The 22258-nt window shown below is 44.3% G+C and overlaps 1 protein-coding gene across 1 annotated transcript; it reads right to left on the reverse strand.

Moving 5' to 3' along the window:
• Positions 1–893: 893 nt before the first annotated feature.
• On the reverse strand, positions 894–3769 carry cited4b (Cbp/p300-interacting transactivator, with Glu/Asp-rich carboxy-terminal domain, 4b). Its single transcript, XM_020093447.2, has 2 exons — positions 3477–3769; positions 894–2613 (listed from the first exon to the last, which is right to left on the reverse strand). The coding sequence occupies exon 2, from the start codon at positions 2602–2604 to the stop codon at positions 1753–1755; it is 852 nt and encodes a 283-aa protein (XP_019949006.1). The 5' UTR covers positions 2605–2613; positions 3477–3769; the 3' UTR covers positions 894–1752.
• Between the last annotated feature and the right edge of the window lie 18489 nt (positions 3770–22258).

Here is a 22258-nt window from a genome sequence, read left to right on the forward strand (position 1 = left end):
TCCTACTTTTGTATCACAGAGAACGGCGGGACGGAATAATGGCAGAACTTTGCCGCCTTGAGCTGGTCGTAAAAGAGGCTTCTGTCTTTGAGCCAGGGCTTACAAGCTTTAAGTCACTTAACCCCCATCAAGGTACGCATTGTTTGGTCACCCCCCCCCCCCCCCTTTACACACAGCGTAGAAACAATGTTCAGGGCGCCGCAGAGAAACGAGTGTCTTTCAAATTAAACACTGCTTCTGTGAAACCAACAACCTTTACAGGAATGTTTACCACCTTTAATGTCAGTGCACGGCGTCCGCACCCGAAATAAGTCCCATTTGAATATCACCCCGGATGTCATATCAGATGTACACTGACTTAATACGCCTGCTGTTTTTATGTTCTTATCACCACGTGTCAAACACGCTCCTGTAAGCGACACTGTGCCTTTTTAGCGATAGAGATGGAAAATTGAGTAAACAGCACCCGTCAAGCTGAGCATGACCTTTTCATGATATCACCAAATGGTTGGTTACCAGAGAAACACCATGTGTAGCTTAATAGCTGAGGAAGGAGGAATCTATGTCATTTTTTGGTCCAAACACTTGGATGAATGAAACTCTGCATCCAATGACCAAGCTTGTTCGTTAGAGCGGTTTTGGAGAAAATCAAACACAGACAGAGATTCCTCCATTTAAAGACAGGAGATGGGCTAATGAAAACCTGGGAGATTTAGAGCCCAGCAGATATCCCTCCTTCGAAAAGCATTAATATTACATCTGCTTTAACATTTCCATCCCAGACCTGAAAGAAACGGAGGTTTCCCTTCACCCACAGGTTGACCTAAGCACTTAGCTGGCCCTCCACTGCCCAGGGGGAAGAGCTGTGCAATGAATGGAAAAGCAGGCCACACTTCTAACCAGGCCATCTTTATTGATCCTCAAAACCCCTTTCACAAAGACCATCCCCCCATCTTGACCACAAAAAAAGGGGACAATATAAACAACCAATAAATAAGAATCTGCGTGATTAAGGCGGTTCTACAGCTCCAATAGAACACAACAGTGTGGACATGTTGGAGTTTTACAGCTTCATACAGTACAAGCAGTAGATTTTCAAGAACATCACATCTAAAAAGGCAGCACTTTACCGAAAGTGAACCATTTTAAAATCTGAATGAGACTCCCATTCAAATGACATAACATGTACTTGTGTTGTCTGTCTTTACTGAGAGAGGCTTCTTTTAGATTACCATTTCATTTTTAATATTAGGCCAAACAGAATGGGAAATTAAATTAATTTCCTCCCCCATTCACTCTCAGGAAATAAAAATAAAAATCATTAAAGCCACTGGGTTCCCATAATGGAGACCGTGGTTGTTCTTTATATCAGTTTTCTCAGTCAGGAATAAATAAATACGCCTTTTTACTGGTAAACTGTCGTGGAGTCTTGGAAGCTACACAGTGTCAAAGCATTGTTCAAAGTGGCTTTTTAAGAGAATTTCAGCATTTAGTACATTCATGTCCAGGAAATGGGAGAAGTGGAACAACAGGCCTTGACGCCAGCCACCTCCTGGCCACAAGCACGTGTGAGACTGTGCATTCACCACGGATATCCAAAGTTCTCTTCTGTGCATCCTGCGCCTCAACTCACTTTAGCTGTAAAGGGAGGAGCCTCCAAAATTAAAATTGAAGAGACGAGCACCCGTTATCCATCCTGGACGATTCTCACTCTCCTGTGTCCGTTTGTGCCTCTTTGCAAATCAGGTCCTCTCAGCAACTAACGGTGCTGGGCTGCTGTTTGCTGACAAAGTCTGAAATGAAGTCAAACTCATTCTGGCCCAGGAAGAGTTCTGGCAGCTCCTGGACCCGGTCCAGGCCCAGCTCCATGACCAGCGAGGTCAGGACCTCCTCGTCAATCATATCCGCATCCATGCCGTTCAGTGCCAGGGCCGGCCCAGCCATGTGCTGCATGTTAGCCAGCTGAGCAGGGTTCACACGATACTGTGTGGTGGGCCCCATGTGGTTACCACCCATAGGCCCCAATGGGTGTCCGTGGTACTGGGTGTTGAGTTTCTGCAGCTGCATGCTGGCCATGAGCTGTTGGGACGTTAACCCTCCATTCATGAACTGTTGCTGCTGCTGCTGGGGGTGCTGCTGCTGTGGATGCTGCTGCTGTGGATGCTGCTGCTGCGGATGCTGCTGCTGCTGCGGATGCTGCTGCTGCGGATGTGGATGCTGCTGCTGCGGATGCTGGGCTTGTTGCTGGTGCTGCTGTGGGTGCATATGATGCTGCTGCTGCTGGGGATGATGCTGCTGCTGTTGGGGCTGGCCGTTGTACATCATGTTACCAGAGGTCATCTGGTGGTGACCCATCTGGGCCCCGTTCAGCTGTCCGTTCATGGGTCCGCCCACCATGCCCTGGCGCTGCCTCATGGCGGTCTCCATGTTGGCCTGGGCGCCACCGTAGTGCATCATCTGGCCGTTGGGCAGCGCCCGCATGCCCTGCTGGTTGGCATGCTGCTGGTGACCCGCCTGCAGGCCGCCGTTCATGCCCATCCTGTAACCGTGGAGACTGGCGCCCGCTGAGCTGTGATTCATGGGCATCATCAGATGGTCTGCCATGCCTCCTGTCTGAGAGCGGAGGAGACACAGTTATGAGATCAGTAAAAAAACATTGGTTACGGCTGACATGACTACACATATTTACACGTCCATGTGATTCAGTATCAAACTGGTTACAGATCCACAACAATGAGGTTAATGTTGTCACGTGTGTCTGTGCTTCAAACCAGTTCCTTTTCCAGACAAGTGACCTTTTCTGTGGTGACCACAAGCTTCACCTGTAACAAAGGCACATTTTCCCTGTAACGTCACACTCCCACCTCAAGTTAAACCATTTAAAACGCTCCCGGAAAATCAAATATCTGCAGCATTGTTTCGTGCACTGAACCCCCTTTTCCTAAAACAACCTCCTCTCTTTGTGACTGTGGGTTATGGACGCCCCAGGTTTTGACATCACAGGTCCACATACATTGTTTGGGTGCGTGTTAACAGCTGGGATCATTCGTGCACGAACGGGATCGACAAAACAGGAGACAAAAAAACCGCGTGCATGTCGTAATGCTTTAAATCCCAATCTTCTGTGTTGCACGCCAGTTGAGGCAGTGAGGAAATCGGTTATATTTAACGCACGTAAGGTTGCAACAAAGAACACTGACATCATGCAACATCTCCACACAACAGCTGAATCACCACATTTCTAACAAGGCAGAAAATTCAACAAAGGGCTCCAGCTCTCCTGCGATCGCGCACTAACCCCGACTGCTTTAATGGTTTCCCCCGAAAAGCTGCGGACTAACAAGATCCGTTTGTCGAGTTTGAACCAGGGGGGAAATGCAAACAATGGAGCAGCAGCAGCCCCTGAGACCACCGCGGACCAGAAAAAAGAAAAGCCAAATGTCTCCGTTACAAATACACAGAATCCAAACACTCACCCTTTTCCTCTACGTTTCCACAAAGTTGCGCGACTTGGCGTCAGCTCCTGTGCGTAAAAAGGCAGTGTTCCTCTGCAGGGCGAAGCTCCTCTCCGGATTACACTGGGTTATTCCACTGGGTTACGCTTCATGCTCAGGCGGGGACGGTGTGCACAAAGACTGCCGCATCAGATCTTGAAACGACTGCCTATTTTCTGGGTCAACTCAGGGATTATGTACATGTAAAAAGCTCAGAGGAAAGCAGCCGGGGAGAGGTGGAGCCTCGGTCCTGCCTCTCCTTTGTTCCTATTGGCCCTACTTAATATAATTGTGCATGGGCGTAGAAAATAGAGAAAGAGAGCGAGAGGGAGAGAGAGAAGGGGGCTGTTGGAGGGCTGTGACACAGTAGCCAATTTAAATATCCTCCTCCCCTCCGTCTCTTTTTGAAAGAATATTTGGACATCTTGTTTGTCTTCATGAGTAACTGTCGCTGTCTTCACTTCATGCAATACAAGATTTTCCATTCAGACATAGATAGATAGATAGATAGATAGATAGATAGATAGATAGATAGATAGATAGATAGATGTTTGATAGTGTTTGTTTCTATCTCTAGTATACATGTATGTGTGAGTCAGCATACATTTGTGTCTGATAGTAAGAGCCAAACATTCATAACATTAGACTAGAAATTCATGTTCCCAGTTTGACTGCACCAGCTTGTTTGTGTGTGTTACACTGGAGTGTGCCCGTACACTTCATCTCCAGGATGACTGAGATCACTGTTGGTCCATGTGACCCACCAGTCTGCTGTGTTCGCCTCAGCTAGGCAGCAGAGGGAGGGCAGAGGAATGTAGCCTGTGTGCTATTCTAGGCCACACTGGCTGCAGCAGCAGCAGTGTAACTACTGCTGTGCATGTAAGTGTGTGTTTGTACCTCCACTCTGCAGACGCACACGTCTCTTGATTGCCCACTTCAGGACAATGACCTCTTGCCTGCAATTGCAAATGAATGGAACCTCTTTGGGAGAGCGAGCCAATCTATTGTCGGGAGAATTTGTCTATAAATGGGCAACCACTGGCAGGCGCTTGTCATTGTTTGACATTGTCCTGCCACTTTAAGCCAGTGTTAATAAGCCACTCCCAGGTGTTGGGTGCTCTCTGAGAAACTCACCCAGCCAGTCAGTCTTAACAAAACACAGAATCAACATAAGTTTTTGTTTTGCTGTGATGAACTCAACTCACATAGTGGAGCATTTGTGTTGGATAAGATTACTGCAGTCTGTGACCATATGAAAAACTATAGAGTTAAAAGGTCCATCAGAAACATCTTTATTTTATAACCCAGGGCCAAAGCTTCTAATTGTGTCATTTTGCATTACAGAACAAGTAATGGGCCCAAATCTTCTGGAGCTCACCGCTCACATGAATGTGTCTCTTTAAAACTGAGATATTCGAATGGAATTCGTAACAGCCTGTGGTGAAAGTTATGTGATCTGTAATTATATATCCATTGTGTTGTTGTGATTAGATGGTGGATACACTGCAGTCATGCCACCTAAAGGATATTTTTCTAAATATTGTGTACGTTTCATAGATTTATCCACACTGTAATCTATGGTTTAAAGGATGAGCATCCACAAAACTGATGTAAGCCGTCTATTGATTTCTATACTTGGTGTGCATGTGTGCTTGAATTTCAAGGAGAAAGTGCAAGAAACAGAGATCCTGCTACGTTGCCGTTTAGTCATGATGCTGGTTTTACTTGTTTACACGACACCAAGCAAAGTTGTCATGTTGCTGCCACAGTGATTTTAAATAGCATGATGGTAATTTTGGAATCAGAGGCGTGACGTGTAACACAACAACATTGGCATCCTGTCCCACCAGACTGGCTCTCTCCTTAACATACACATCAACTGTGACAACTTCTGCTGGAAAGGTGGAACTTCAATTACCCCCATTCTGTATCCACGCCTTTCATAGAAAACAACAATGCATGATAAAGGCCTAAGATTCCTTCCTTTAACAGGCTTCAGCTACAAACAAACTACTTTAGAGTTTTGAAATGTTTCTCTCTCTCTACATTTGCTTTTGAGCAGAGAGAACAGAGAACGCTGGTGGCACTGTTAAAGTTTGACATCTCCAGGGCTGCGTTGTGGTGTGAAATGGCAGAAACATTTTGAAATGATAGTTTAGTCTCCCTTATTCCTGATCGGTCCCAATCAGTCACAACTCGACTTGCTAGCACTGTGGGTAACAGTTCCATCTCAGGTCCACTGAAAGAAACCTCTTCATAGTATTATCTATAACCAACTGTAGACAATCTGCTTCCTGTTTACACTCGGCATGCACATACCTGCTTCGTGTCACATATTTGTTTTCATGCATCTTCAGCAAATCACTGTGAGCTTGTTCAACTGTGGTGGGTAAAAAGCAGGAGTTGACCAACTTACCGGGTACATACGTCTTCAATACTTTCATTTATTTTCAGCTTTTACCCAGGTCGTTCATGTCAGACTTCAAGAAAGCAGACAAACTCTGTAGAGGCTGATGTTCATTGCCCTTCAACAGTGTCTGGGAAGGTTTGAAGATGCAGTTTAGAGGAAAACTGTTGATACAGAGGGGGGAAGCACCTGCAAGATGACACGTGACAACAAACCACACCCCGGGGTCTGCTAGTTAGTAGAGGAGAGGTTCAAAGAAATGTAACACCAACATCCAAAGAACAAGGAAGTGGAACCAGATATTCCCTTTGGCCACCAAACAAGCCAACTCTGTTTGGTTTTTCCCTCTTGTACATACCAAACACACGTAATGACAGACAAGACATCAGCTGTGGATGAGCATTGTCCGTGTTGTACACAAGATGAGGCGTTGCTTCTGCATCTGGGTCATATCCCTGCAACAGTCATTACCTCTGTCCTGAATCTTTGATTAGGGTTAAGTAACACTCTAGCAAATTATGTTGGTTGCTGGTTTGTATATTTTTATTTCTGTAAGCAAGCTAACACCGAAACTACTGGATGGATTACCATGGAACTTAGGGGAAGGATGCAGAAGGGGTCAGGCAAGAACCCACTTATTTTGGTTCAGATCTGTGTCAGGGGGTGGATCCATTTTCTTTCACTGTCTCTAACATTGCCAGATATGACATTTTCCTTGATTTCTCACATAATAATTCATGGAAATTCGGTACAGATCCAAATAAAAACCGAGAGCAAATCAATGAGAATGTGGTTTCATAAGGAGAAAGTTGGGTCTAGGTCAAAGTATGCACTCTAATGAGGGCAATTCTAGTTTAATTAGTGTTTATTGTGTATTGTTGTGCTTATTAGACACAAATGGAGGCTGAGTAAAGGCTAAGACACACATACCTGTGAAATATAAGCACTGCATGGCATCCTTTATTGTATTTTAACCAGAAACTTTATTGAAGTTGTCCTCATAATATAATTTATATACTTTAATTATAATACAAGCAATCCCTTTAATGCTTTATAGTAAACTCTGTTCAAGCATCATAGTATTTACCCTGTGCTGTCTGAGATTAGTGACAAATGTGAAATCAGATGGACAAAGTTATGGGAAGCTCTTCATACTATGAGCTACAGTAATAATCAACCATAAGATACAGGCCTGATTGCTTGCAAGTCATCTTCAATCTGTGTCACCAACAACTAATAGCCACTGATTTCAGACCAGCTGACTCAATCCTACCCACCTGACTAATCCTGCCAGCACTGTCTCGGCCAGCGATGACTGGCAGTGTCAGCCCTGCATCGAACCTCATGGCTGCTGCAGACGAGTGGCTTTGTAGAGGGTGGAGCCATATGATTGAGAACTGTGAGAAAATGCGGCCACATCCTTGGAATTGGTTTCGATTGTATCAGATTATTGCATGGCATTAATAACCCTTCCTGGAACCCAATATGTTACTTCTCTGATAAAACAAAGCTGCATGTGGTTTAATATCGGGAAATTATTTGGGCTCAAGCAGGCAATAGACTTATTTCTGCTGCTTCTAATTCTGGTGATCTATGAATTCAATACTTTTTACTTGTTGCGTTCACTGGAGTCAACTGGCTCGACATAAAATGCTTATAGCAAGACTTGAATATAAATCGGCAACTTTAAGCAAATCCCATAAATTTGCTCTGGAGATGTTAATTCAACACATGAATGAACAGATTTAAGCCTGTTTTCTTTTATTATTGCCACACGGCATCAACATGAATGGAAAAGCCACATTCCCCCCCTAAGATGTGAAACCAGAAGTCAGTTTGCCTGACTCTCTCTCTCTTTTGGTGTGGGGGAGGGTTGTTATTGTTCTGGTAAATGAGAGACTCTCTATAAATACTCCCAAGGCTTCCTTCTCCATCTCAACCACCAATCAACAGTCACCATTCGGCCGAGCAGCTGAGAGAGAGGGCAACAAGCCTGAGTCAAGGCTAACGGGGAGGGAGGGAAGGAAGGGTGTGGGGGGAGGGTCTGACTCAAACATACCATGGGGGAGAGAGGGGGTGAGGGATGTTGGAAGAAACTGCCACTCATCACAGACTTGAGGCCACAAAGTTGTGGGGGTGAGGCCTGAGAGAAAGTAGTGATTTGATGGGGCGGGGGTGGTCACGACATACCACATGAAAGGAGCTTTCCAACAACTTTTGTGAGTGATGAGCACTTTTCCTCCATAACAGCAGCCATGACTTCTGTCTATCAAGCGATACGCTTAACTGGTTTGTTTTTACATACAATACGTTTGTGCCGCTTGAAAAGTTTCTGTCGGATTTAACTATATTCAACTTTTAACAAGATTCAAATAAAGATGAGTGTAGTTAATAGGAATGGTTTGTCTGTAAGGAGAAAACTAGGTCAGTCACGTTTGGCCGTACAATCTAATTAAAGTCAGTATCGCTATAGTGTAAGAATAAAGCCAATGTACGCAAATTATGACAAAAAAATCAAATCTGCTATTTTTTTGTTTGTTTTGAAACCTGTACTGTAAAGTGTTGTGAGTAGGCATCAAGACTAGAAAAGCTCTATATCAATACAGACCATTTACCTTTTACAATAAAAGAAAGTATAATTTGTACTGGGTTGGAGAAAAATGTTGGTTATTTCTGAAATGCCACATTCGACAGGCGACGTGAAAATCTAGTTGTCGTACAGAGAGGTGAGACAGAGAACAGGTTAATCACAAACATGCTCCTTATACTGACGCCTACAGTGAGCTTCCAAAAACACACATGTCAAATTGCATATATTCAGCACCTGACAGTGTAATAATAGAATTGTTAACACGGGGCCTGTATGGTTGAGCAGAGAGTCTAATTGAGTACTGTCATGATAAATGTTATTATTTTATCAACTTCCAAATTAGGTAATTTGTTACATTTAATTACATTTATTTAAATTGGGAAATACAGTTGAAAGTCTTCAGTTTAACTAGAGTTAATATAGTAATAATTGCATACGGAACCCATAAAGCCACTTTTCCACAGGTCACAAACACCAATACTCAATAAGATCTGGCTTTTGTCTGCAATGGGAGTGAAAACAATTGGAATTCACTCCCAGGTCAAATGACTCTGCAGTAGACACAAGTTATTATTGGCTCTGGCTCTGTTTGGCAGTGATTGGAACATGGCAGCCTGGTGTATGTGTTAATTTCTTCTTCATCTCCATTACTTTGGCAGGGAACAACGAGCAACAGCAATTTTTTGTGGCCCCTCAGAACAGGTACAAACACATGACATCAGACATGGTCGGATCACACGTCATATGACATTGATAACGCTCAAATTGAGTGGTGGAAGCAAACCCGTTGTCATGGTGTCCAAAAGAATGCTAAATACCAGTTAGCCAAGAAACCTGAGACCGTGCAGGGATGTCTGAGGCAGCAGATAACCACTGAAACAACTTTATCATGATAGCAAAGACATGATAAGAGCATTGTGCCTGCAGGGGTTCACTGTCTCCAGTGATGACTTGATGCAAACTATACAAACATGACTGGAACCCTCCTTGGTTTCATGTATCAAGGCTTGGCTCATTACCAAGCAACGTCAATCATTTACAGTCAGCACCACAAGCCCAGTGCCTGCATTTCCAAGCAACACCATTCTTCAGCATTTACTAGCCTGAGGGATCATTGTCGACACAAACACTAATCATGTCCCCTTCACTGCACTTCCTGCCTCACAGCCACTCACCATGTTTCCAGTTACCTCTAGGAACATGCATGCTCCGAGCCAGAGGAGTGGGGGGATGCACACGGCTAAATGGACAACAGGAACTCGCACAACCTGTCAAACAAGTCGCTTTTATGGGAGGAGGGAGCAAGAGAACCCAGTGACGATGGGAAGAATGACCTATTAATCATTCATTATCTCCCCGCACTGTTAATGAGGTGACGACTCTTAAATAATTAGCAATGTGACTGAAGCATATTTCCATAGCGATAGCCTCAGGACATGGAGGGCACTGGGGACGAATGGGGAAGGGAATATGGGATGTACCAGGCACACACAAAAAAAAGAACAGTCCCCTACACCAGCTTAGCAAACAATAACCGTCCTGATGTGGGACTCTGGGAGGCTTGGACACGGAGATAGAGATGGACATTAGAGAAGAGACATAATGAGGCTGTACGCAATATCGGGACAAGAATGAGCCAAGGAGGAAATAACACATTGAAATAGTTATGTCTACAGTATATGTAGTGGGCGTTTAAGTTGTTCACCCAGCAGCATTCATTATCCGTCTGTCTCATTTCAAGAGGGGCCGGCCGAGGCCTTCAGGCTTTTCTGACACACAAATCAATGGGGAGCTGCGGCCGACTAGCACCCCAGCCTACCATGGGCCTATTCATCTTGCACAAAATACACAAAAGAGCAGACCATGAGCCACATTCTTGACATCCAACCTCATCACCCCCACTACCCTCCCACCCCCTGGCCCTGACTCGCGCCCCTCCCCCAACGCCTCACACCAGCCAGCCAGGACAGACAGGAGCTGCTATGCTACACCACCTCACTGGCTGCCTGGCTGGCTGGAGTTGTTTGGTGGAGGAAGGGATGCATGGAGGGAAGGGAGGGTGTGGGAAAGAGGGGGCAGGGATGTTTTCTCTCCAGTCAGCTAATTGACTCACAGATGTCAGGAGGAGTCGGGTTTGTGGCGGGGCTAAAGCACCCTGTGACACGCTTCCCCTCCACAAACAAACACACCCATGCGCACGTATGCAGTCCAAGACCATGCTCACACCCACACACATACATGCACTTCTACCTATGGCCTTCCCCCGTCTGCTTCTCCCACACTCACCTCTTCAGTAAACAGATACGCTTCCGCGTCGGCAGGTTGGACTTCTTTTTCTCTCAACTCGTAAATTTGACAGTGGCAGCTCTGACTCTGTGTTACAAAAACACCAGGAACTGACAGCCTTTTGTGCAACAGTAAGAATCTGGATTGTCCTGGGCATAATTTCATTTTTCTGTTCCCCATCTGCGGAGCCGCTCTGGCTGTCAAGCTAAAGCAGGTCTCATCTACTGATACATTGGTGCAATAACACTTGAGGCAGTTCAAACGCTGCACAACCTATGAAATGACCTATTTTCAAGCTAGGGTTTTGTGTCTCTCCATGTTTGCACACTGTAGTTTCATCCCCTACTTGTGTGCAGTGCAGAATCCAAATGTATTCTCTGAAAGCATTGACAGCTGTGTGTGTGTGTGTGTGTGTATGTGTGTGTGTGTGTTTGTGTGTGCGTGCGTCTGTCAGCGCGTTCACATGTTTGTGTGTTCCAGCTAGACTGTTAAACAGCTGAGTCCAAATTGAAAGTCAGCGCTGTCACTCTCTATATTTACCAAATGACTCACTCGCAGCAGAAATCTGTTTGGACACACAGTTAGTATTCAAGCAGTTGGTTACGGCATCTTTGACAGAGGCAAAACAATTAAGGTGGGTGCAGTGTGAGAGAACGATGAGGAATAACAGTGGTGGTCTGCTCATATGCTAAACAACAGGGTAGAATGGTCAACGTTTGGTCTCCGGGGTGCTGATAAAAGTACAACCACGCTCTAAAAGGAACTATATGTTTGAGGGATCTGTACATTTTCAGAAATATCCATCCTCCAGAGAGACATTCTGGAAAGCAATCATGTTGTACCACCAAGAAAACATAAAATAATGCATTATTGAGTTTCTTCCAAAAGCTTTGTGTCTGGATGAAGTTCCCCTTATGGTCTTAGTCATTTAGACCTCCCATCATGAGCTGTTATTGGTTCATACTGTGAGGTTGGAGTATTTTTTCCACTCTACACATGTTGGATGCAGACTGATGCAGACAGTATTTGTTGTTGCACAGCTCTCAGACCCTGATCGCAGGATAATTATTAATAGATCTTCTTTTTCTTAAGACCGATATTTATGTATTTCAGTTCCCATTTGGTGCAGATCCAAATAAAAATTCAGATCTTGTAAATTTAAATGTGGTTTCATTAGGGGACTGAGGTATGCGCTCTGCTGAGGGCCATTCTAATTTGAGTAGGTGGTCCTTCAGTGTGGCCCAGGAGGCATTTACGTACACACTACTAAAAGAATGTGGCCATGTGCAACCCAGACCACCTCAGAATGTGGTCTGAGTGATCTTGATGCATTCACACCTGCACTTAGAGCTGGCTACTTCTGATCAGATCACCAAAGACCAGTGTGAATAGACGACTGCCTAGTGCCCAAACTCCCAAGCATCCTCTTTGGCATGTGCAGGAAGTGACAAGAGCAACGATTGGTTAAGCAGGAGCAGGTGGGAGACAATACAATCTTTTGTCAGTGTTGTACTTCGAGTACAAGTTCACAGCTACTTCATTGAAGCAGTGTGTACCAGTAAAACTAGCAGAGATAACAATAGACAAGCTTATTTTGTAGTTTCAGTCCAGCTCTATTAATGATATGAAGCTATATCCCACTCCTACACATGTCCCCAACCCATCAGCTATTTTTATCTGTCATTACCATCCCATCTAAATGTCCTGGTGAGCACATGTCACGAGCAGGATTGCACATATGGTGTATTGTATATACGCATGCACAGGCTTCAGCACACAAACACACACTGCCCACTAGAGCTGCCTATGGTCTGCCTGTCCTCCTCCTGTTTTTCCACTCACCCACACTGTTGTCACTATGGCCAGGAAGCTGTGGGAGAGATACGCATGACAAAGTCTTTCTTTATTAAATTGGCAAAGAGTGTGTGCAGTGCTTTTAGAGTCTCTGTATATGTGTGTGTGTGAGTGTCTCTTTGAGAGAGAGAAAAAAACATAGAGTGACTGAGAGAAAGAGAAGAACAAGGAGTGGAGAGGTGGGGGTGGGGACCTAAGCTTAAAGGCTACAGGCTTATCCAAGATCCACTCGAGGCTCATCCCTGGATATTGCTGTTAGAAACCATGAATCAAGAACAGACGATACAGAATGAAAAGCAAAAGGCGGCTGTCGTATATATCCATAACAATATCCACCCATTGCCAGATTTTCAATAACTTGTGTAATAAATACCTGCACTACATGTTTGCAATGTTAATCTGAATATTATCCGGTCAGTATACTGTGGGATACAGTGAAGTTATTATACGTACAGACTCTGGCAGAGAGAAGCACAACAACAAACTGCACAATTTATTGCAGTGGAGTTTCTGTGAGGAGTTGATCTGCAGAGGAAAAGCAAAAGTGAATCGATGCTGAGCTTTTGCAAGTTCAACCTTAGTCTATTTGCACCAATAGACGGTGGTGTTGTGGTTATCACTGTCGCCTCACAGCAACGAGGTTTGCAAGTTCTCCCTGTGCTGACGAAGGTTTTCTCTGTGGACTCCTGCTTCCTCTGGCTTCCTCCCACAGTCTGGAGACATGCAGAATGGTTGTTGGTCCTGCGATACACTGGCGACCTGTCGCGGGTGTACTTTCTGAATCTTGCCCTGGATGTCGAGTCATATCGGTTACATCCACACTATGTTCTACATCACTGTTGCTATGTTTACACCTGCCATCCACAGATTTGCATACGCTGCTGGCTTTAGTTGTAGATGTTTGGAAACATTGATTGACCCACGTTTGCTTCCTGATTGCTTGTTTTTAGTCTCATCTTGACACTTTGCAGTAACAGTTACACCGCATCATTGGTCCAAGAAAATGAATCCCTCATCTACTTTCTCCATTGTTGTTTCTTTTATGCAACTAAGCAACCGGCTGCAGAGAAGACAATCTACTCCCTGTTTACACCAGCATGCACATTCAAAGTGATGTGATATTTTCAGGGGTGTGAGTATGGATGGGGATTATTACGCATAAGAGCTCAAACCCTCATGTAGTCGGACATAGTTGAAAACACTATTTTATTATAATAATTTAAAACGTAGTAGCCACCAACTATTACACGGCACAGTAGAGCTTTCAGGTTTGGATTTCCTCACATGCCCAGTGTGCACATGGGCTCTAACATGTGTGATACTTTATATCTAAAAGTTTGAAGGGTTAAAATATTTACCAATAAAAAAACAAAAACACAAAAATAGAAATGTTATAGACTAATTAAACTGTTTTCCATTTTCTAACTTTGCAAATGGCTTGCTTTTTAGCACAGCATAATTTCCAGTGTGGTAATGGGAAGTACATCAGCTAACTGTAATATCATGGCTTGAAGTTTTAAGTGCCTATAGTGAATGCTCATGCAATGATGTAGAATCTGATTCATTTGTATTAAACAGTGAAGTCTTATTTCAGTTTCAGACAACAGCTGTGTGCAGTCCCTGCATCCATGTGCAGGAGATAACAACAGGGAGGACAAGATAAGACATTGTGCTCTGCGGTCAGGGAGTACGCCCTCCTCTCCCTCGTCTCCTCTGTCCCTCTTATCTGCTGCCTCTGTCTTGACCTCCACCCTGCTCCATGGTGTTTAGTCAGGGGAGAAAATACCCCGGGACTGCAACGAGTACAAGTGAACATTAGTAAATACGTTCCTCTGAGCACTAGTCCTCTCATAGAAAAATAATGTGTGTGATGCTTTTGTTTGGCATTTGTTCAAAAAGAGATGCTAAACTGTTGCATGACAACCTTCTCTCAGCTAAGCCTACAATGCATTGAGAGTAGACGTAAAGCTAAAAGACACAGAAAGACATTGTGTGGACATGCATTGCAAAACCCTCAAAGTATGGTGCCTGTTAGCAAAGGTTTGGCCGTTAATCTTTCATTGTGGCAGTGTTACTGCTGCAATACCCTCCTGAATAAATTTGAGCTGACATGTTTGTACAGGAAGAATGGCTGGTTTATAACCAAAATAACATCTTACTGCACATTTGGGGATTGGGCTCATTTTTTTATTACAGCATTTCTACACTCACTATAATGCATAATTCTCTAATTCAATACCAGACTGGTAATCAGTTGATTGTAGGAGCCTAATTAACATGTTGAGTCACTGCTTTGAAATTACAATTAAGGTATTGTCACAACGATGAAGGCTGACAGGCTGAAAACGTATATAGTGTGTGCTTTGGTAAAGATAATGTGTTGGATGAGTCATTCGGGGTTTTATATCCATAATGTTATTTATCAGTACCTGTATATAAGTGATGGCTTTTTCTTCTCTCCCCAGCTCCTTTACAAAGTCATCGAAATACAAGCTCCTTTATAGCGAGACAAATCATTCAATAGTTAAAACGTGAATCACTTGATAGTGACATAAACATTATTCCCTTACAAGCTGAGGACAAGATTTTGTCCTGAAGGGGCTGATAAAGCAAATGTCAAACTCTGCTGCTCTGAGGCATTTTCTGGAAGTTTTTCTTGCCAGATCCCAAGTACAATGTCTGAAAAATGTCCAACTGAACCCATATGAGCAGGAAAATGTCCAGAAAACCCACAATGAGCAAGTGGGCATGACGTGATGGATGTGAAACAAATGTAGAATATAACTATCGAAGATGTCAACTTGGAAAAAAGAGATTTGAGAGCTTTTGGCGATCAGGCTTTGGTGTACTGGAAAGGAAAACACTGTGCTTTAAGCTGCAGGATTTCTACATTATGTCCTGCCTCCTGCTTCTCTAACACCCCTCACCGGAATGTTGTTATGAACACATCTGACCCGACCAATCCCATTCAGAGCTCACGTCTGAAAACCGCTCTATGCAAAGATCCCACCATATTGCTTCTAAGAAGACCCCTGCGAAAATCTTTGCTTGGTTACACTGAATGGAACATTCGACGTATTGCCGCCCCAGTGTTTGATTTTACAACCAATGCCAACGTTCTAGAAGCGGGACATATAACACAGCTGTGCGGGCAGCCAGTCCCGCCTTGCTGCTTCTCCTTTTTACACAGTCAACAATTCGGTTCCATAACAATCTCCTCTGTCGACAAAGAGTCAGAAGAAGATGGCCCTCCCAAACTGTGTTTTCATACAGACCAGAGAGGCTGAATAAAGATGCTGCCTCCAGTGGGTTTTGTCCAGATGTGACCTTGTGATGCTGACTGACAAAACTGATTTCCAGATATTTTCTAGAGCTAAAATATGTTGATATCTCAACCATGCCTGCAGTGAAGATTTGATGGAAACGGTTATGATTATTAAAATTATATTCTTCATCATCCTAAATAAAATTTTCAGGGGATTGTTAAAAAATTCCTCTCACAGCCGAAAAGTGAATGTTTCTCTCAGTCACTGACGGGCAAAGACTTGACAACTATCTGGTTTTAGTTTGGGTTCCAGCTGGCTCATCAAATACTTAAAGTCAGAGCTGAAATGACTTCACACCTCCTGCTGCATTTCGGGAGGTGTGACGTTTATTCAAACATGGTGACACAAGGTCAGTTTGTCATTTCTGCCAAAGGAGAAGAAAACAAGGAGAAGAAACTCCCAAGTCAGCTTTAGTAACTAAAAGCTGTGATCATTCTGTTGCGATGTGGTGTTTTGCCATGAGGAACTGAAACACCTACACACACCACACAGCACTGCTGATGGGTTGGAGCGATTTCAAACACTTCTGAAAGGTTTCGCAGTGAAGAGAGAAAAAAACACATCTACAATGCTGCTGTTCTCTTCGGGTGTTTCGTAAACACGCTGCCATGACAGATGATAGAAGATGAAAATCAACAATATCTTGGGTGATCCGGGGACAAAGACATCCTTATTTGACTATGACAGCAAGTCACCCATAAGACCAGAGCATAGCTCATTTCCATCCCTTACCGAGGGGACAATGATGGCATTATCACTGAAATGGGATGAGGTTCCACAAGCTGCCTCCTGTGGGGATTTCCTGGCAATGTGGCGATCAGGACACACACTTCCTGACACACACACACGTACAACCACCACCCTGCCTACTCGATGGGCTTTGATGGGCTTATATTCTCGTCAAGCCAGGCTGACAAACACGTCTCCCCCACCACCGTTTATCCAGGCGCGAGCACATGACTGTTTGACTTGTGATGCATGTGAGTCATGAACGTCACAGGACGACAAAGGCAACACAAAGTCAGTCATAATTGTCTCGACTTACTGGGTTCCCACAAGTTATTCTCTTGTTCAGGCATCAGGCTTTATCTGAATGATAAAGTGACAGTTTCTATACTCGGGTGGAGGATGGCAGGAAGGCGGCATTATGCAGAAAACAAAATTAAGCCTGCAACTGCAAAACACTTCTCCTTTATCTAGTTGCCACATTTCTTCTATATGACAAAGAGGAGCGTCTTTCACAATAAGTTTTGTCTCTGAAAACAGCTCAACGACTCGGGTGTTATAAAACATTTTAGTAAGGAGGCAGTGGAGCAGCTACAGTTTAGAGCAGCTTCAGTTCAGTTGAAAACAAATCATCACAGCGTTAGGTGTCTTTGTCAGTTTCTCCTCCTGACTCACCTCTTTTGTCCACTGTCATAATTCAGCCGTACCTGGAGCCATCAAGGCTTTTCATAACCCTCCCCAGCATGTAGCTGCAAAAAATCAATAAGCATCAGGCGCTAAATTGTTTGTTAGCCATCGACTGTGCAGAATCTACATCTCTGTAATTCAATCCCACTAATAACAACCAATTACAGTTTCCCCTGCTTCAAATCCCAGAGTTCACCCCCACCCCCCCTTTTCACCTTGATTTGATTCCAAAGAGACAAATCTATACATCGATGCCTCTTGTTTTTTCTTAGCTGACCTTTACCGGTGTGAGGTTGAATACATAACTCGCTGTGGATCTGTCTGAGTGTTTGTTGTCAGAGACACCTACATGTGAACCACCATCACTGGGCCGTCACAGCCGTGTCTCTGGCTGCCGGCAGTTATAACTGACGGCAGATCTACACCAAGTCAAGTTGAATCAGCGTCCTGGACCAGTGGATGCACTTCATTCTGCCTGGCATGACACGACCTTTAGATACTGTTAATGCATTTATACATGATAAAAACCACTGGGCCATGACTGCTGAAATGCAGCTGGTCATTGAGGACAGATTTTTAGAGCTGTTGTTCCCTTCAGCTGGGAGAGACTAATTGAGAAAAGCTTTGACAGTTATTGATGAGATTTATGAATTCTACACTTCACAATGTAGTAACAGAAGAGAAAATATATTTGTCTTTAGTGATGAGAGCCCCTCACCTCCCCTCATGCAGTGATATAAGCCCATTTAGCCACATTCGAATATTCCCCAATGGGAGAGCAAACAATGCTAGTGCAAGGACAATTAAACATTTGGGAAATGTTCTTATTCGCTCTGTTGCTGAACGTTAGTTGACAAAGATAAAGTACTCTCATGTCTGTAAACTAAACGTGAACAGAGGGGGGGATGATTTTATCTCCCCAGCATAGAGACAGAAGACAGCCCCCAATTTATTAGTTTAATCCACACAAAAATAAAAACAAATGTGCTGAACCATAGACCCACATGTCTTCCTACTGTACAAAAACGAAGCCAAAATATCTCAGATACGAGGGCCGCCATTGTGCTTTTGATGACATTAAGAGCCAGAGTCTGTGCCGTAGTGGTCGTGTTGTTATGCCGTAGTATCGTGGTCCCGCCGATACAGCCAATCACAGTCTCCACTGTCAGTTATGACATAACTAATTAAAAGAACATTAGCTCGTTAAATGAACACTTGGAAATACATCATTGTGATAACTAACTAAAATGATCTCATGTCTCATTTACTAACATGGAGGAGGTGAGGTTTACTGCCCATACTGCAGCCAGCCACTGGGGGCGATCGAGATTATTATAAGAAGCGAAAAATATTATGTTTATTATTGAAATTTAAAGGTGCTGGTGCATTTTGAGATCCAGGTTCGCTGTCTTACCCTGATTTCGTTCCTTGTGCTATGCCAAGCTAATCAGCTACTGGCTCTATTGCTATCTAGCCTGAGGTGAGACTCCTGAGAAGGTCGTTGGATTGGACGTGGCTTAAACTCTATAAAACATTAAAAAAAACAGCAGCGTAAAGGGGTTAACACGTGAAAAAGGGAGGGCATCATGAAAACTTGTTTCCCTGTCTAAGCCTTCACTGAGCTTCATTGATTCATCCACTCTCTGTGACACGGAGGAAACCACCCTGTTTATTTGGGAACACGACCACACATCTTTAGTGGCGTGATGCAACAACTTCACACAGGAGGAAACAAATGATCCATCCAAGGCGTCTTTGTACTTGACAACAAGTATTACAGGAAGAGGTGCAATCCCCTGTGCAACCGGAGCTCGACAATAAGGTGGAGGAAATGTGCCCCCTGCGTGCTGGGGAGAGGTTGATTGCCTTATCAATATTTGAGGGGCGAGGTGAGTAATTTATGGGTTCACTGTGTAGCCAAGTGGTGCCTCACTGCCGTGGTCTCTCCAGACTTCAGGGGCTTCAAGTGGGAATGCTCGTAAATAATAGTGCAGTGTGCATGTGTGTTTTGGGGGAGGGTCAGGGGGCTTGAGGCATTGATCAGCAATTGTGTGCATACTGTGAGACTTTGCATAATACATGCGTGTGTGTGTGATTGTGAACACATGGTATATTGCATTACAGGCCATAGCTTCCAATCTTCTTCCCCTCTCCTCCTCCATCCGGTGAGATCCCCACGCTGTTCTCTCCACCAGGCTTATCTCTCGCCCCGGCCGTTCATTCTTGTGAGGAGCAGCATTTGGCAGAAAGAGACATCTGCTCAGTGAGAGAATGCCCTAATTATTCATGATCATTTAACCATTCAGGATTTGGTCTGCGGGCATATGTGGTGTTTCTCATAAGTGCGCGTCGGCCACACTTGTTAATGGCAGTTTCATTGCTGTTTTGCATTGTGTATCTCCAAATTATCACAACCCAGCACAAGATAATTCTGTTCCCTCGACCTGTTGTTGGTTATTATTCAAGGAAAGAATGGGCCACGTTTGTGTTTGGAGAAAATGCACATTTGTGGAGAAAAATACAAATTGGATGATTTTTGCTTTCCTTTCTCGTGTTTTTTCTTTGTTGTGTTCTTGTAGTTTGGATGACTCTTCCCAAACCAGTGTGACATCACACTGATATCTCTATTGTGAGGCACTGTGTTTTTTCTCCGGTGTGTTCACTGCTCCCTGGAGAGGATTTCAGACGCACACAAACAAATGCTCTTCAAATTTGTGTTTTTTTTCTTTTCATCTGACTTGACTTGTCTTGCTCTCTCTGTCTGCCTTTCTCCTCTCCCTCCCCCCTTCCCTCCCTCCCTCATCTGTTTGTCCTATCACAACAAAACCCTGTCCCCACGGTAGCCGTGGCCACGTAAATCAGCTCGGCCAGCATCATCTGTTCCCAGCTGTTTACCTCCAGCCAAACAAAGGAGGCTGCCTTTTTGTTGTCGCTGGGGTGGAGTGCTGCGTCGGCTGAGGGCTGTTATTCAACAGCGCATGCTGCTATCAGCCCCCCTCTCTGAAAAGGCCAACACAACACAGGGAATCAATGGAATAAGAGAGGAGACAAGGAGGGAGGATGTCAATGTGGGGGTTGTCGGACACTTAGAAACTATAAGCAATCCTTCCCCAAAGGAGCCAAGACAGACGAGGGCACAAAGGAGGCACGTCACAAGCAAACGTGAAAAGCAAATAAATTGTTGCGCATCCCCTCTCTCCTCAGCTCAGGTGTATGCAGGAGCTGTTCTCCGGGGAGGAGGGGATGCAGTTTATATTTCCAGAGGAGGCTTAGCGAGCGTCGGTAGGAGCTGCAAGGTCTCGTTTGCATCTGCAAATGAGACAGAACCAGGCTGGCCTGTGTCACCTTGGCAACAGGCCATCAGCACCTCCCTCTCTGCTATATTAGCATCCATGGTTGTCTGTCTGCTTGTCAGTCTGCACCCTGCCTCCCTCCATCCCTCCATTGCGGGTGTCATCACCAGGACAGTAGCAGTGACAGCAGCCGCCTACCTGACTAGACCCGAAGGATTAAGCGTCTCCCTAAATCTTTCACTGAGAGCATCAAGACAAAAACAGCATTATAAAAGATGAATGCTCACGGCTTTGGTGGGTGTCCCAGTGAATCCGACTCAAAGCGGAGAATTGGCAGCGGCAACATGCTGTGGTCATGAAATTTACATGGTGTGCCTGTGCCAAGTGATGAGAGGCAGGCAGCCCAGGTTCCTTAAAGGTTCTTTGCATAATGTGAGCTGCCGATCGATTACACCCAAGTCAACAAGTTGCACACAGACACCAGGCAGCTCTGAGAAACTTAAGCACTGATAGAAGAAGTAGACAAGACTTTAGTGAACTTGTTTCTTCTGATTATCTTCCCCGGCCACAAACAGTTTTGTTTTCTGTCAGTCACCTTTTCCACCTCAAAACTAATTTTTTCCACTATATTGAATTATTTCTTTCTTTCTGTCTTTATCTCTCTCACCTTCCCTCCCTCCCTCCTTCTGCCTTTCTTCCTTCCTTCCTTTCTCTCTCTCTCTCTCCCTGCCCCCCTTTCTTTCTCTCTCTCTCTCTCTCCTTACAAGCCACGTGCTTCCTGTTTACTCTTGACACAACTGGAAGAGAAGAAGAGGAGACTATTTGATTTGGGCTCGGCCTCTTAAAACCCCCTCGAGCATCAAGCGTAATAAAAATGACGTCTCATCAATTCCACTCCAGTCTTACCACAGTGCTCGATCGCTGGTAAGTCGGGGTCACTTTACCAATTAAGCTGCTATATTCCATTAGATGTGAAGATTTGAGTCAAACGCGGCTCCCAGCTTTGCACACACAGTGTCAGACGGTGCCAGCCCTCCCATTCAAATGATGCAAATCTGATTTCAGTGGATTGGCTCCAAACAGTTCATGCTGAAAGCAATTACACTCAACTGATGCAGCTCTGCTCGACTGGATTCCAGCACATGCTTACATCATCAAATCCAAAGTGACTCTACCCATTAAAGAACAAATGACAGTATGTGAATAGAAAAACACATTGTGTAGAGAAAACTCAGCTCATTAGGATTTTATTCAGCGTCATGTGATCAGATAAAAGACAGTTTTGTTTGTAAGACAGGAGAAGAGAGGACGTTTCCCTTCCAGGGGAAATTATTCCATGTGATATATTTTCTGTAAGTGCTATTAGACGAGAAGTAATGGATTGCTTGGAAACTCAGAGCTAATACATTTTTCACAGCTTGTGGGTTGAAGAACTTTTATGTCACAGTTAATAGTGTGCCATTACAGTGCTCTGTCATTTACTGGGTTCACCTTTTCACACAGACGTGGTCATGACACTTAAATGGTAATTCATCCTTGGTGTATTACAGAGATGTTAATACCCCCTTTCACGCAGAGATCTCACTATATTGCTG

Source organism: Paralichthys olivaceus, chromosome 13 (genome assembly GCF_024713975.1).
Source record: "Paralichthys olivaceus isolate ysfri-2021 chromosome 13, ASM2471397v2, whole genome shotgun sequence".
In the NCBI taxonomy this organism is placed as follows: Eukaryota; Metazoa; Chordata; class Actinopteri; order Pleuronectiformes; family Paralichthyidae; genus Paralichthys; species Paralichthys olivaceus.